We start from the raw sequence: 17479 nt of genomic DNA, 5'->3' as shown, positions 1-17479 counted from the left end.
AACCGAGGACAGGAGCGGATCGAATCAATATTTAAATTAATGAGCTATTTATTTAATGAATTTTGGAACTTTTCCCGAATTTCTAGCTAAATAATTACGGATTTTCAAGATGGCGTCCAAATTTCAAGATGGCGGGTGTCACAGTAATAAATGATTACTGCACTCTAGTGGATAAGAACTAAACTAACATGGCGTCAGCACACTCTCGCCGTCGAAAACAAGATGGTGGTCTCCAGCAACGAAGACAAGATGGCGGACATGACGTCATACTAGGTGACGATATATATGCTTTAAGAAAAGTGGTGGGAGTCAGTCTGCCTGCAGCCACCATTAAGGAAGGAGCCTGTCGCCATTTTTAATTTTTATTTTTTTTGCCCTCACTGGGTTCGAACCGAGGACTCCGAACTCCGTGTCGTAAATGTATGTTTTTTTTTTAATATTTTATTAAAGTATTATTATTTAATTTTTTTATAATTTTTAAAAAAAATTTCATTAAAATCGGATAATAAAAAAGTTAAAGATGGCGGCCGTAACGATAATTGCAACGGTGACGTCATAATCCATGAAGACGTCAGAGGCTTATCGTAGGCTGTAGACATGGATGCTTAAGCCTACATATGGACATTTCTAGCCGCTGGGATTTTTAAGGACTAAAAACGGGAAATTTTCCCTCTAAATGGGAATTTTTCTCTCGAAAACGGGAATTTTTGAATTGTGGAATTTTTTGAGATTTTTTGACGGAATTTTTTTTCACAGAAATGGAAATTTTGGCGAATTTTGAGGAATTTTGGGCAAATTTTGCCCAATTTTGGAGGATTTTGAGGGTCAAAGGTCAAGGTCAAACTTGTCCCGTTACGCTGTGTCCCGTTACACTCATACAAGATGGCCGCCGTGACGTCACAATCCAAGATGGCGGACCGACAATCACAATCCACGCGCCAGCGCCATGTTTTCGGACCGGCTATCCTATACTACTTATATATATATATATATATATATATATATATATATAAATTAAATTCATATTTCGTAACCTTGAAATGTAAAATCATTGGTTGCCATTTGTTACGTTTCCGTGCATTGTGGAAGCAGCAGACGCGGTAGTGAAATGTATACCGGGAGATCCGTCTCCGTTTACGTAATCCGACTGGTTTTTTTTCCAACTGAATCGATATTTCAGAGATCGATAGTGATCGGAACTACCCCGATCGAAATTCTCTCATTTTACCCTACGCTTCGGATAATCAAACATTTGCGAAGAGGAGGGGGGGGGGGGGGGGAAGTATCCTGAAGCAATGGTACAGGTTAAGGTACAAAATAGGTATATTAAAAAACGTTTGTTTGGTTAGTTGTTTGTTTGTTACCTAGGTATCTGAATAAAATATGCTGTCCACATAATTTGCAGAAAAAAAATTCATTCAAATCGTACTTCACGCAGTGAAGCCTCTTCACGGAGCATAAAGCCCGGGAAAGCGCAGCGCTGAGTATTTCTACTAATATATATTTTTAATTGATTTATTGATTTATTATTATTATTTGAGTGCCTACCAACAGTCATGACATTTAATAGTCAGGCACTTTAAAAAAAATTACAAAATATATTATAATACACACATAATAGTACAAAGAGACAGTAAAACAAAAAAGCCAACACAAACATAAACATGATAAAACAAACAATTCTAACTAATTAAATAACAATAGTAAAATTTTTGCATAAAATTTTTATATTAAATGCATAATAAATGGAGCTTAAATGTATTTCGTTGAAAATATTGACTTTATAAATGCAATAACGATTGATTAAAACAATCATAATAAATATACATATGTAAAGTAAATTTATATTACAATTAATTATAAATAAAACGTTAAAATTATCAATTATTATCAATTTTAAATTAATTCTAGGTAATAAAGAACAATAAAAAATTTACATGAAATAGTTACTTGCCTCCATAAAAACTAAGAGATCAAAATATCTTTCATTGAGAGTTTTGACTTTAGAAACAAGGTCAAATCTTTTAAACAATCATTGCAATTTTTAGTGAAAATTTTGGACTCCTCGTTTTTTTATGTGAAATTTTCAAAAAAAAAATTGTGACGTTCTATGTTTGAAAGAAGGAACTCTAAAAAGTCCAGTTTTGTTTAGTATTTTACTGCTGTGATAAACATTCGTGAAGCAATTTATTACAAAAAAACATTATATATACATAATAAAAGGAATTAGGGGTGGTTTGTCGAAATCTCACGCAGGCCGTAACCTTACTACACACACATACATATATATATATGTGTGTTTGTCCCGTATGCGTTCCTAAACCATTCATTCGATCTCGATGAAAGTTTGCACATTTGACTTTTGAAACACGAGGAAGGTCACTGTCTAGATGAGATTTCGAAAAACCAACCCCATAATCTTCCTTTCCGCTCCTTAAATCAGAATTTGTGTACTTTTTTTATGACATTTAGCACTTATTGCGTTTGAATCTACCACTGATTTATATTTTAAAAAAAAGGAATGTTTAAAAACTACGTCCATCCCCTTTCCCACCATTTAAGTCAGAAATTTGTTACTTCTTGATGAAAATTTGCACAAATGCCAATGAAAATAAGAATAAAATTACTGTTGAACTGACGTCGTACCCCGACGGGGACGCACCACAACGCCGAACGTACAATAACGCCGAATACCATAACGCCGAATGCCAAAATTGACCACAACGCCGACAGCTAGAAAACTGCTGTGTACCACAACGCCGAATTACCACAACGCCGAAATACATTAACGCCGAAAAATGTCATTGCAGGACTGCCACAAAGGTTACGTTAGGTAAGGTTAGCACACAAATTCATTCAGTTGTATTTCATTTTGCTCCTGTGGCCCCCCTTCCCCGCAAAATCATTTTTCGGCGTTGTGGTACCAAGCAGTTTTCTAGCTGTCGGCGTTGTGGTCAATTTTGACATTCGACGTTATGGTATTCGGCGTTATTGTACGTTCGGCGTTGTGGTATTTCGGCGTTGTGGTAATTCGGCATTGTGGTAATTCGGCGTTGTGGTACACAGCAGTTTTATAGCTGTCGGCGTTGTGTTCAATTTTGACATTCGGCGTTATGGTATTCGGCGTTATGGTATTCGGCGTTATTGTACGTTCGGCGTTGTGGTGTTTCGGCGTTGTGGTAACGACCCGTACCGACCGGAGGCCATTATAACCAGGCCTCGACCCGCCAGTATTGGCTCCCGCTGGTGGAACGCACCCCTCGCAAACTCAACCCGGGTCAAACGCGGAGTAGATACTCAAGTACTCCCAGTGTACAAATTTTGTCACGGAACTGCACCTGATGCAAACAACCGATAATAATTCATGGAGTAAGCTCATCAAGCCATCCCCTTAAATTCATGGGCGTCGCAAGGATATATATTTTTTTTTTGGGGGGGGGGGGGACTTCAATTGATTTAGTTGTTGAGGAATATCCATCCCCTGGAAAAAAAGTGGGGGGGGAGGGGGGTTCTCCCCCGGGAAAATTTGGGGTTTGAAGGTGCAAAAAGGTGGTTTTTAGGCATTTTTCTTTCCTAAATATTCTAATTATAGTTGGTTGCAATATATAATTTATTTTTTATAAAAAATATTTTCAGAGAACGAATTTGTAAAAACACAGTTAACATATCTGTATTTGGTATCGGACCTGATTTTGATTTTACACGAAGATCGAACTAAAAAGTGCTCACATTACCACGATTGGACTAAATGCATCATGCGCAACATATGGGTTATATCACAGAAATAACATTTTTAATATAACTAAGAAACTAAATATATTATTGGAGGGGACGAAATTGAAGACTTTTATTATTGGGGGGGGGGGGGGGGACGTGTCCCCCCGTCCCCCCCGGTTGCGACGCCCATGCTTAAATTAACACGTGATAAGAAATGTGCGTCCTAGAGCACGAGTGTTAGCCCCCTCCGGGCACAGTGTTTAATGAACGCCCTTAATTCTCATCGCGGCCTAGAGCCTTAATTTAAGTAAGAAACAAGGTGCTGAAGCAATATCCAGAACAAACCCACAAACATAAATATAACCAGTGGTTTTTACCAACTAGTCAGTAGTCTTTAAGTTGACTCATCTTTTTAAATAATATTTGTTCAATTTCTTAAACTAAAGCTTTAATCTAATGTCAGCATTAATATTCAAACAAGGGTCATGTACAATTAACAATTAAGTTTTCAATTAAAAACCGAATAACGGTAACTTATTTTCTTCACTCGTGGTTTGGCGCGCGGCGGAACTGTTCCCCCCCCCCCCCCCCCCCCCCCATCCCGGGCGACAACCCCCTCCAGCACTCCAGATCAGCTCGCGGCCCGGGGTGGATGTGTTCGTGTGTTCGTTCCGTGGGGAACCTTCAATTTAGTAACTCACCGATTATTCACTCTGGTAAATATAGTCATGAACCAAATGCTTTGTAACGTCAATTCCCCACGCGACCCCGGGTCGGTTTTTACGGCGCAGGGCTTAACCCGGCCGTCGTAATTCCTGCCTTAAGGCCACGGGCCACAGGGCCGCCTTAAGGTCAGTCACTTTACGGACCTGGCCGACTCCAGGACAGCCAACAAACTCCCCCCTCTAACGGACTGCCTTAGGGAGAGACAATCACAATTAATCAAGAGTAGTGTCGTGTAATATCGTGTATCATTTATGTCCAAATCATCAACCAAGAGTAGCGTCGTGCAATATCGTGTACCCAAATATGTCCGTTAATAAATACGTGTACCACACGTTTTCAGTTCCAGTGCGTGTATTACATCTGTAGTTAGGCACCAGCCACCTTATGCTGAACAGGGAGTGTCGCCATTGTCTACTAGCAGTTGATAACACCCTTAAGATACAGCCACCGAGTCTAGGGAAGATGCTGGGGCCGATCGACACACCCCATTGGTTATACGTGCGAGCTAACCTGGCGCCCTCCCGGAAAACACACACCATAAAGCACCACCGGCCCCTTAGACTCGCCGCGGGACTCGAACCCGAGACCCCGGCCGACGGCACAACATATAATTTAGGAAAAAAAAAAAAGCGTAAGGTAATGGCCTGCGTGAGATTTCGAAAAACCACCCCTAATTCCTTTTACTGCCTCTAAAGCAGTATTGTAGTACTACTTGAACTCTCATGTCCGATAACTATTCAACCAAGACAGTTTCATGTTTTTACGGGATATTACCATTTAGATCAATAAAAATTAAACATAAATAAGATTTAAAACCGAGGTTTCTACGGATAACATAAAAGACCTGTCACATTCGCACAGTTACATCTGTGCTTACTATCTACTTAGATATAAGCCCGGCAACTTAGTAATTGACCTTGTACGTTTCTGTTCTGCGCAGCTCCTCCCTCCCTTACTTCCACCCCTCCTACCCCTCCGAATCGTCTGCAGGTAGGGGAGGGCCACTCCTCCCTCAAGGACAACTTACACGAACGCACTTCACTCGCTTCGTGATGAGTCTGAAAGGTATTCGCACTGACGAAATATTTGTTGCGTTTGACGCAGCATTATGGCGGTCATTTCGTTGACGCAATAATGAAATCTACGTCCGATATCGGTAATCGAGGGGGAAAAGACTCCTGAAACATATTTTGGAAACCCTCAAAATTACGAAAACTACATATTCATTCCCACTTCTATATCAAGATGAACATACTGATCAGATGCACGGGCACATCTAAAGAAGCATGCACTTAACTTTTCTAAATATATCCCATTAATGAAATGTCACTGTCACCGATGAAAGTCTCATAGGACATTGGAATCTCTGAGAAACAACTGCAATTCTATTTAGGGCATTGGACATAACAAACTATACATTACATGCACCCGGCAATCGTAAAGTGTCAATTAAATGTAAACAAAATTGACAACCAAGTTGAGTCAAAATGTTTGCTGTCAGGTATAAGTACACCATTCTCCTTAATAAGTAATATTAATGTATCAAGCCAATAGAACATTAATTCGAATAGGCTATGCAACCTGCATAGTTATCACATAGAACTGCAAAAGAACCATTAGAAAGAGTAATTAATATTTTGAATAACCATAGGAAATATTAACCTTACCTAGTCCGAGTAGAAGCTATGTGCAGTATCTGTTCCACTTGAATTTTCATCAGATGATGATTGAAGGGTTACAATAATTTTGTCGATTTCGATGTCCATGATTCGATCACTTCTGAAATATCCAGCTCAATACCTTTAACATGTTCGCAGCACTTTTTTCACTGTTCGACGGAGTACGAAGCAAACAATTTCTAACATAATTTTCTTTTTTCATCCAACGAGTTACCTATTTCCTCAGAGACCTTCCTCTTGATGTCACCATGTCCCCCCACACTAGCTCGATCGGATTTAGATCCGGGTGGTAGGGGGGAAATCGAATCACGTCATGGCCATATTTGTTTATGATTTCGTCTACCCTGAATATTTTTGGGGAAGGATGCTGTTTCACCAAACACAACAAATCTGCTTTGTTCATGTCAGGAGAAAACTGGATGCTATTTTCCCTAAGCCAATCTTGAATGTCATGTTTAAGAGTAACTAATGAAGGTTTTCTATTAGTTTGAACATTGTGGTAACTAGCATTGTCTAAAACAATTTCACTGTGCGTTGGCAAATTTGGTAGTAACTTTTGTTCTAGCCACAACGAAAAATTTGCATAGTTCATATCATCGTGCTAGTCACCGGATTTTTGTTTTGATTTAAAAATCAATAACGAATTCTGGACAAAAGCCTTGTTCGCCACCAGCATGCACAATTATCAATCGTTGCCCTTTACCGATAGATTCAGTGACCCCCAGTTCAGTGCTGGATTGCCAGCAAGAACTTACACTGTGAGTAGTGTGTAGATATGTTTCATCAATATATACTATATTCCGCCCTGCATTTCGGTACGCACGAATGTCTTGTAAATATTTTCCTCTCCATGTGGTAATTTCAGGTTTCTCTATCAAAAGTTTTCTTCTAGACTGACATGTTTCCCATCGAAAACCGAGACGTTTCAACAGTTTGCGCAAGTATTCTCTGCTGCAGTTCACAATACCGTCATCTCGTAAGGACTTTGTCAAATTCTTTAATGTCGGCATAGTTTTTCTAACGGTATAAAATTCATGAATTTTTCCTACGAATCGCACATTCGGAAAAGTCATCAACTTAAATTCTTTTCTTTCGGTCTTTGTTCTTACCTGTGGGTGTGGAAAATGATAAACTACTTTTACTTTTAATTTTACCTTCCGCAATGATACGTTTAATGGTTGATTACGAAACACCTGTCGCCGCACTAGCCGATTCTTTGACGTAATTTAATTTATATAAACGTTTCTGTTCTTCTAAATGTGTTAAACGAGTTCCCTTGCTTTTCCACGTAATGGTGTACCGGCTGAAATGCTTGACTTAATTCCTGAAGTTGAAGCCATAACGCAAACCGTATCGTGTAAACCGACCTGCGAAGCACTATCTCGGGAGCGGCGTATCCAGGAAGCACAACCGTCAACTGATCCCCTCCACTCCACTCCGCTAGAGAATCACGTGACCGCCGCCTGACACTGGGGTATGCGCAGGTCGAAAACAAAGTTGCCTGATTATATAACATAACTCGGTAATAAACAAAACCAGTGTAGCAAAATACGTTTGCAAGGTTTGAACATATTAGTTTTCTAGATACTATAATTATACAGTGCATAAGCCCTATAAAAACACAGCTAAATCGTCAAAACTGCACATGTCGATACCTGCAGCGCGGCCTAGGAGTTGTAAATATGGCGGGAAGCGGCTTTTCCGTAAAACTCGAGATAATAGGGAAAATGCTATTCTTGAGTCAATGTTACAACGATTATAATTATTGCATTATTTTTCAATATTTTTCTCGTTTTTAATGTTTTTACCTCACCATTTCCCTGGACTTTATTGCCCTCCATCCAGACTTTTAGTATTTCAGAAGCCACTAGGAATTTCGAAACCTGTTTTTTTTTTGTGCCGGGGGGGAGGGGGGGGGGGTGAATCAAAGAAGATTAGAAGAACACAAATGTTCCTTCTTTTGTACTTCTTTCCATGTTAAAGCCGTGACTCTCTTGAATTACCTTATCAAATTATGCAAGTGCCAGAAAAATTAACAATGGACAAGAGGTAAAATAGTATTATGCCCATCTACAGGACGTATCCATGCTGAAAAATCTGGAAACAGTACTGGGTTCAGCCACAATCCAAATTTTGTAATAACATGCGCAGCAACAGACAACATTTTTGAGTTATCACAGCTAACTTCATTGCAGAAGGCACACAGGACGCACAGTGCACACAGTACACACAATGGACACACAGTAGACACAGAATACGCAATGGACACACAGTACAAACACCGGACACACTGAACACACAGGAACACACTTTTAACGTAAAGGACGCACATTTGGAAGCACAATAAAATAAAAGGAAGCACAATCGGAAGCACATTCAACAAAGAGGAAGCACAATCATATAACAGGAAACACATTTGGAATCACAATCAAGGAAAAGGAAGCACAATTGGAATCTCAATCAATGAAACGGAAGCGCAATCAACGAAAAGGAAGCACAATTGGAAGCACATTCGACAAAGAGGAAGCACAATCATATAACAGGAAACACATTTGGAATCACAATCAAGGAAAAGGAAGCACAATTGGAATCTCAATCAATGAAACGGAAGCGCAATCAACGAAAAGGAAGCACAATCGGAAGCACATTCGACAAAGAGGAAGCAATTTCGATAAAAAGGAAGCACAATAATAGAAAAGGAAACACAATAAAAATGGAAGCACATTTGAAAGCACAATAAAAAAGGAAGCTATATGTATTACAAGAACTATGTCTTTGTTAGAGGTTTCTTATTTCGTTTTTATGGTCAAGGTCAATGGCGTGATCTCGGTCAAGGACAAATCTCCCCATCCAGAGGGTAATTGGAGGCTTGCCCATGGGGAATTTAAGCCTCAATGTGGAGATTTTTAATTTTTTAAATTTTTCTGGAATAAAAACGGGAAATTTTCTCTCAAAATAGGAAAATGTTTAAGAATTTTTGGGAATTTCGAGGAATTTTGACACCAAATTTGGCCGCCGTGACGTCAGCTCGGTCCTTAATCCCGACCCAGGCTCTGTGTTCCCGGAGTCCCGTTCCTATACTACTCCTGAAAATCCTGACAAACCATTACAAAATATTTTATCAAAATATGAAGAAAAAAATTGAGCTTTGATCCATAGCCCAAGAAATTATTTATCCTAACTTAGATCCTGATAACGTTGACAAACTTTTATTCAGTTTGTTTAATGCTGTGTTGTTGGTAGTGTCGAAATTGTTAGCAGCTGATTCCAGATATATTAAAAATATTAATTATGTTTAACTTGGAAGTGATATCTATGTTTAATTCCATTTGCCCTTGGCCATAACAATCAAATATTATTTTATTTGACCAACTTCATCTGAAGGTCTTAGAAGCGAACTTTTGACAGTGTGACAGGGCCTTTAGACTCAAAGATATTTTAATACTCCAACACAATAATTACTTTGAAATTTTAATTTTGTTGTTTCTTCCAGCAGCTGAGCTGTTCGCGTATGAAATGGAAGATGAGGTAGCACGAAAAATCTGGTTCAGACATTGGCCCCAACATCTTGCAGCTTTTTTAGGTAAGAACACTAAAGACCTTTTACAACTACCAAACTTTCTGCCCAGTTACTTTATTTTAGATTTGTATAAGAAAATGTTATTGTGAATTACACTATAGAAAATTTCGCTATGTAACTTCTTAGCTGGAGTTCAACAGCAAGTACCTAATTTTGAATTTTCACAAATTGTTTTTATTTGAATCCAACTTTTAAAATATTCTTTAATAATAAGTTGGTTCAGTGAAATCAGAAACCTGTTTGAACATACAAATCATGAGACTAGCAATAGTTATTTACAGTGACCGGAAAATTCGCGCATTTAATGACATCTAGAATAGACTCAATGAGTCGCCTGCTCATTGGCTAATGACTCGTGATAACTGTTAACTGGGATGATTTTAATTCGATACTTCTTTCGTTGAGGATTATGCATTCGCCCAAAGTCCTCCAGACAAACTGTGGTCCGATCACTGAAGCATAAAGTTTTACACGCACTTATATTCTATTCCATCGCGAAATGAAACCATGAATTTTATCGGTCTCTAGTTATTTAGAAACTCATATTCTCACCATTTATAACCATCGTCCGTAGTTGTTGAGACATCCTACAATCTAATAGCTTCAGGGGGCAGAAAAGCATCCCACTCAGATTCTAAAACGTAATTCTTCAGCGGCCTTGAGACACAAAGGAAGCCTCGTTAGTGATCTCAGAAGCTGGCAGTAGATCAAATAATCATTTCCCTCGCTCCCATTGGCATGACCACCGGGTGGTCCAATTATCTACAGGACCGTCCATCAGGTGTGACCAGAGTTTAGGGAAACATTCAAATGGTGGATAATGTCCAATTCTAGACGAGGGGCGTGAAGCCAAATAGGGGAGGTGTATTTCAGTGTACTACACGTACAAATATGGCGGCCGTTAGTTTACAAATGTATCAACGGTACTTGTGTTGGAGGTTAAATTGGAGATAAATGTCAACTCATATCATTAAATTTGTATTATGAAGATACATTTTCGACTTTGAATACATACAAAATTAACCAGTATATTTTTGATCTAATTATCTTCCAAACAGCTTAACTACAGTCGTTAATAAAAGCAGGGTAGAACAGTTTAACCAAATAGTGACAACATTCCAACATATTGGTATGTGAAAATAAGAAGAAAAAAAGGGGGGGAAATAAGCTTCACGTCTGACTGCTAATAATCCATATGTGTTTCAAAGATTCGCCGAAAAATAAAGCGTCAAGAAAAAGTATTTTTTATGTTTAATACTAGTTAATGCCCGTCATGCGTTGCAATACCTCAATCAATTTTTTTTTTAAATTTGTTTGAAGTAGGTACACATATACAAAGCTTCCTTTATATTTCTATCACTCTATACATATCTCTATATCTCTCTATCTACATATATAAATCTCTCTTTCCCCCTCTCTCTATATCGCTGTAAGTCTATACATCTGGCCTTGTCTCTCCTCTATATACCTATATCTCTATATATTGTCATTTTATTGCAACGAAAATGTTAAAAAATCTCTGTTTTATCTATCTATCTTTTTATCTATCTTTTTACCCGTCACCTCCTGTGACATAGTTAGGCATATAAAAACATGCGCGTATTCGAATGCGACGCTGTGTCAAAATTTGAAAGCAATCGGAGAATAATTTTTGAAGATCTAATATTTGGAACGAACGAGCATTTACATATATGCAGGGGCGCAACAACTAAATTTCCAAAGGAGGAGGGGGGGGGGGCAATATACCTTTTTATAAAGAATCATCGATCCCCCCTATTGAAGCGGGGGGTCCGGGGGTCCTCCCCCGGTTGTATTTTAAGGTGGAAAATGGTGCTATTTAAGCAGTTTTATTATCTAAAAATTGATTACACAGCACTTTCTCTGCCCCCGTTTGCCCCCACTTCAAGGTTTCAGAGGGGGGGCAAAATACCCTTACCCACCTCTGTTGTTGCGCCCCTGCATAGATGTGAAGGCGTTGGCAACTAGGACCAGAACTCTAGCCCCTAGTCTGCTCGACCGACACCCCCGCCCTGTTGCCGCCGGCAGCCGCCCAGAGCACTACCTGCGCCGGGGCGGTGCTGGGCTGGACGTCGCCCGTGCTGCCGACGCTGCGTGACGTGACGCCCGAGCAGGCCTCGTGGGTCGCCTCGCTGACCCCGCTCGGGGCGCTGCTGGGCGCCGCGCTGGCAGGCTGGCTGGCCGACGCGCTCGGCCGCAAGAGGGCGATACTGGCGACCGCTCTGCCCTTCTTCGCCGGGTCGCTCCTCACCGCCGTCTCGCGGTCGGTAGGTTTCGCCGTGGCCGCGTCCGTGGGCCGCGCAGTCGGAACACGGCATGCTGTCATGTGGTCGAAATCACTGTTTAACCTCACTGTCGCCATACTGTTACGCCCAAAAACACCGTTGTTTGACAACATATCGTCTGTCATTTGTAAGAAGGGGCCATCTTACATTTTTGTTGAAAATGAGTTAACTGCAGAAATACATGTTTTCTTTCATCCTTCATGGTCTGTAAGAAGGGGATAACTGTATCTCTAATAGTTTTTAAGATATGACAGGGGCTAACCATAAATAATTAAAATACAGTGATGCTTTACAGTGTGCTCATTTTGTTTTTCTGCTCTCCTGAAAAGTTTATGTTTTGTAGGTTAGCCCCTTCTTACAAATGACAGACGATATGATGATGGGTAGTAGGTATGGATTAAAATAATGAGCATTAAAGCCAGTCACTTTCAGTAAAAAAAAAAATCCATACAATAGTGATACAATCCAAACATTAAACTTTAGCCGATGTTCTGGGCATCTAACCAACATGGCACAATTAGCTGAAGAAAATAAACGCCTGCACACACCATGTAATCATGCAGACGTGGCCACCCCTTGGGTTGGAGAAGGTTTTGGGACATAGAGTGCAAAAAAAAGTTGTAGCACGGGCAAGACTGCACCGCAGAGAATTTTTGCGGCCATACCGTCCCAAAGAAATCGGGGCCCCATTTGACTGACCATTCAGCATCAAATATTAGCTACGCAAAAGTTAAGTGGAGAAACTATTCATATTACATTCGTGCCCTGATTAGAAATCACTGTTACACCACAGTTTCTATGCACTATGGAGCTCAAAATCGTAACAATAAAAGTTGTACTGAAAACTGTGGCACTTAAGGTTCTTAAAATTAAAAACACCTGAGATATCTACTTTAATATGCTTTTCAACTTACTGCAAAAATTGCAGTGCAGAGTATTTTACCATATGTATTTACATGAGATATTTTGTGCACAGAATTTTATAATTCGTCGACAGCAAAGTATAAACAGTCTGTAACACACAACAATACAAATTAAGAATACTGTCCACTGAGCAAAAATCTGACCATGGCCTACAGTAGAGAACAGTCACATAATTATTAATGACCATAAGAACCAAAATCAGATTCATACCACAAACAAAACAAAAATAAATGACATCCTAAAATGTTTTTCAACATAATGATTTAATCCATTGGAAAATCTTTGCTTCTGCATGTTCCAGATAGGCTAACTAAGTGGGCAAGTGGTCATATCATATGCCTACCACCCAGACGAAACAGGTTCGATCCCTGAATTTTACGCCAGTTGGAAATGCGGTGGAAATTGCCACGAGCCACAGATTTTATCAGGGAACTTCCATTTTCTCTCAAAAATATATTCCATGGTTGTTCCATCATTATATTTTACCATCACATGTCTCCAGTAAACACAATGATTAGTGGTAAACCAATACTACAATCAAAGTATCTTATTACCTACTTCCATAGAGAGATTTCAGCCAATCCTGTAATGCCTTTATCACAAAGACTGCATGAACAAAATATAAAAGTAAAACAAAAATCTTTATTTGCTTTTTAAACTGTCTGATATTTTCCTTTGCTCATACAGCATGAAACATCTCAGATAAATTTACTTAGCTGAAGTTCTGTAATGTTTATGCAATTTTGGGGAAACATGTCTGATACATCCGTGCCATTTCCAGGCGCTGGTGCTGTACTGCGCGCGGTTCATCTCGGGCCTGGCCATTGGCGTCGCCACCACAGTGGTTCCCATGTACAGCGAGGAGGTGGCTGAACCCAAACTTCGGGGCGCCCTCGGGGTGTACCTAGAGATCACGCTCAACGTCGGCATTCTCTGGTCCTACGTCGCCGGCTACGCTGTATCATACGTGTGGTTCACCGCCACTTCAACACTGCTGCCTGTCATCTTCTTCTTCTCGTTTCTCTGGATGCCTGAGTCGCCTGTTTACCTCATGTCTACTGGTGAGGTCCTGAGTGGCACAATCGAGGAACTAGCACACATATAAGCTTGAATTTTGTGGCAAAGGGTAATTGCAATATTTTAAAGCCTGGTGGAAGTAAAGATTTGGGATTTCGGCAGCGAAAAAACATAACTTGACAGCAATATGGCTGGGAGTGCAACATAATCTTATCCAAATTTCATATATGTTTCTCTTTATTAAGTATATATCGTTTAAGCAGTTTGTAAATTCACGATTGCACATATTTTGACAGGGAAGGGGAAGTGGAAACACTCACCTCTACAACTTTCTTTTAAGTTTGCCCTTTTGTTGCAGAATACATCTCTAGAATATGTCTTAATTTGTTAAAAACTTCTTAAGTCTTAGATTTAATCAGATGGAGGTATTACACTCATATGGTGAGTGACATGGGCTCAATCCTAGCGACTGTAATAACTCAATGTAAATTCGCCAAGTATGTCTGAGCTCACTATAATGTAAGGGTTCCTACATCTTAGTAACTTCTTCCATCTTTACCTCTCTATGTCCACAGGTCGGGAGGAGGATGCAGAAAGATCGCTTCGGTGGTTGCGAGGAGCCAAGACACAGCAAACAAGTTCTTACACGACAGAACTATCCCAATTGAAGAAAACATTTCTTACAGAAAAAGACTGCTCTGTTCACTTCAAAGGCAGACTCGTGCCACGCCTGGCAGACTTTGCGAGAAACATTTCTCTGAGCAGCCCTACCTCGAAAGCATGCTTCATCATATTCGGTCTCATTTTCTTCCAGCAAGCTGGCGGCATAGACGCTGTCACGTTCTACGTGGTGAGCATATTACAAGATGCCGGGACCGTCGTGTCTCCCTTCGCGTCGGGTGCCATCGTCGGAGTCATTCAGCTGCTCGCGAGTGGGGTTTCGTTCCTCACCGTGGATCGTTTGGGTAGGCGAGTTCTCCTGTTGACTTCCCTCGTCTCTATGTGCCTGAGTCATTTTCTGCTGTCGCTGAATTTCGCGCTCAAGGAAACTCTCGTTGACTCAAAGTTCTATTCGTGGATGCCCCTTTTCTCCATGTGCGTTTATTTCGTCACATTTTCGCTTGGACTCGGGCCTTTGCCGTGGCTCATGATGGCAGAGCTGGCACCCACGGAAAGCAAGGAAGCCATAGGCTCGGTCGCCATCACTTTCTCGTGGACTCTGGCATTTGTGGTCTCCAAGTTTTTCGGCTCTATGTTTGAGCTGATCGGTTCGCTCTTGACTTATGCACTTTTCAGTGGCATGTGCTTGTTAGGAACCATTTTCGTGGCATTTTTTGTTCCAGAAACAAAAGGAAAAACGAGAGAAGAGATTGAGAAATATTTTTCTAAAGATCCCAATATCAAAACACTAACAATACTTTAAGTGCACTTGTTATAGTAATCTTGTGACTTTAATGTTGATGAAAGTTATCATTAACATTCGTTTGAATATCGAAAGTGTTAGTATCTCAGTTTTGTAAAAAAAACTTATAAATTAAATATGGTTTGCTACATTGTTCAGAAAAATCTTAAATCTAATATAAAGAAGAAGGTAGTTTACAAAATAGTTCTTGAATTTTTTTGTGAAGTAGGTGATTCAAAGATGTATCCTGGAGGAGTTGAAAAGGGGACGCAGCTACCCCCTTTCCAAAGTGAAAAAAAAAAAAATTGAAGCTGTTGTTATAAAATTGGTGACAAGTCCTCACAAACTATTATTAAGTTTTTGATAAATTATGTTTTCCCTTAACTGTTAATGTTTATAATTGTATGGCACAGTGGATACTACTTCATATGAAGGAGGTTGAATTCCGAAGAAATGTCTCCTCTTCTGTTTATAGCAGGTATGAGGTAGAATATTTTTGAAGATAATATGGCACAAATTTATTTATCAACATCATTGTCACAATCCAATAGTGTGTCTTTGCAGACAGAGCTGTTGTGTTGATAATGTTATACAAATTTATTACATATAATATTTACAAACTGTTTTGAAGAATTTTTAAGATTCCTTTTCTGCTTTACTTATAATAATTTAAAAAAAATAGTTTTCTTTTCTGTTTGAGTACCATTTGTAACCATTTAAACCATCATATAATGTTTGCACCTCATGTGGAAACAAAACAAATACTTCGGAAAATATCGAACAATTTCGGTCCTCAGATTCATTAATTTTTGATACTTCAACATAAAATGTAGTTTTTCCAATAAAAGCTAAATTCCCTGTTACAATGTCGAACTTAAGCTTCAAACCCCTTACAGTGCGTTGTGTCAAATAAAGTTAGAGGGTTATGATGACACAGGAAATGTCACTAACGCAGACGTGTTGGTTTGACCACTTGGATGAGTTTAGTTTCTATCAAATTTTTGCATATAGGATGTGTTCTAAAATATGTTGGATGTTGGATACAAAAATGCAATACCCCTTATACCGGGGTAGTTGCACACGTCCGCACTCACCACGCCAGTCCCGTGTACGCGTCACCACTGACATACTGATACTGAAAGTGTAAAGAAATTAAGTTTAACAGACGCGCATCGACTGGTCTAACATTTGGCAAGTGCGCAAAAAATATATTAGTGATAGGTATAATAATGAATTACCAAACCAAAGATGCTCAAACTTAAATACCGTAAAAAGGCAAAGGGACTTAAAAGGTAAATTCTAGGTATCATTTAAATTGGTATAATTACATTCACAGTGTAACGACATTGGTTTACAGACACTCTTGCAGTATAATTAATTCTAATCCAAAGTCCCAAAAAAGTCGATTACGGAGGAGGGGGGGGGGGGGGGGGGGGGCGAACCGAAATTATGACGTTCTTCAGCCTAGATAATCCAACCACTAAATCCCGTCGCCGCACTCTGTTTTCAAAACACATCTTCTGTAAATCGTACCAGCCTGGAAAATAAAGTACTAAAATCCAGTTCTCACACTTACTTGGTCCTGAAGCATACCTCTGAAGCCGGAGACTCCCGGGGTCGGGCGTAAACCCCACTCACTATTTGCGCCTCTAGCAGCGCAATGCTTCTGTGGCCCGTGCACTAGCCCCACACCATCGCGCGCTCGTGCACCACCACGTTTTTCGCTTCGCCAAACGTGCCATGGCATTACCGTCATATTGCCGTTAATTCTTGTTCACGTAACGTAACACAACTTCCCCATGGCTGGGATGCGATTCCTCTATCCACGAGCAGTTCCGCGGCCGGCGGTCAAACACACACTCCCCTCGCAAACAGCTGGCAGCCGCCTCCCACTCGTCACAACAGCTGACGTCACCCCCCTCCTCTGCTACCACCCCTCACTCCGCTAGATCGTTCTCGTTACTTCTCGTACGTCCCACTACAGAGTAAGAGTACTTAACGTAAAATAAACCAAGTATACTATTAAAAAGTTACAATAAATAAATATTAAAATACACCATTAAATAATATAAGGACATAAATAGTGTTATAAAAAATTAAATCATCTTAGAATAAACTTTATGCAAAATTA

At 39.8% G+C, this 17479-nt stretch overlaps 1 protein-coding gene across 4 annotated transcripts in view; it reads left to right on the top strand.

The window, feature by feature from the left end:
- LOC134541009 (facilitated trehalose transporter Tret1-like) overlaps positions 1-15967 on the top strand; it is a 28935-nt gene extending 12968 nt beyond the window's left edge. For 2 of the 4 annotated variants that reach the window (XM_063384134.1, XM_063384133.1), the window contains exons 2-5: positions 9616-9705; positions 11749-11987; positions 13711-13990; positions 14522-15967. In XM_063384134.1, coding sequence (XP_063240204.1) covers positions 9639-9705; positions 11749-11987; positions 13711-13990; positions 14522-15369 — 1434 coding nt within the window. In that variant the 5' untranslated portion in view covers positions 9616-9638 and the 3' untranslated portion in view covers positions 15370-15967. Of the gene's footprint in view, positions 1-4348; positions 4434-9615; positions 9706-11748; positions 11988-13710; positions 13991-14521 lie in introns of those variants that run through there. The other 2 variants (XM_063384132.1, XM_063384135.1) reach the window with 2 other exon arrangements.
- Positions 15968-17479: the final 1512 nt, after the last annotated feature.

This window comes from Bacillus rossius, chromosome 17, assembly GCF_032445375.1.
Source record: "Bacillus rossius redtenbacheri isolate Brsri chromosome 17, Brsri_v3, whole genome shotgun sequence".
NCBI lineage: Eukaryota > Metazoa > Arthropoda > Insecta > Phasmatodea > Bacillidae > Bacillus > Bacillus rossius.
The sequence above is the reverse complement of the archived record's forward strand: the minus strand, read 5'-3'. Positions and strand labels throughout refer to the sequence as shown.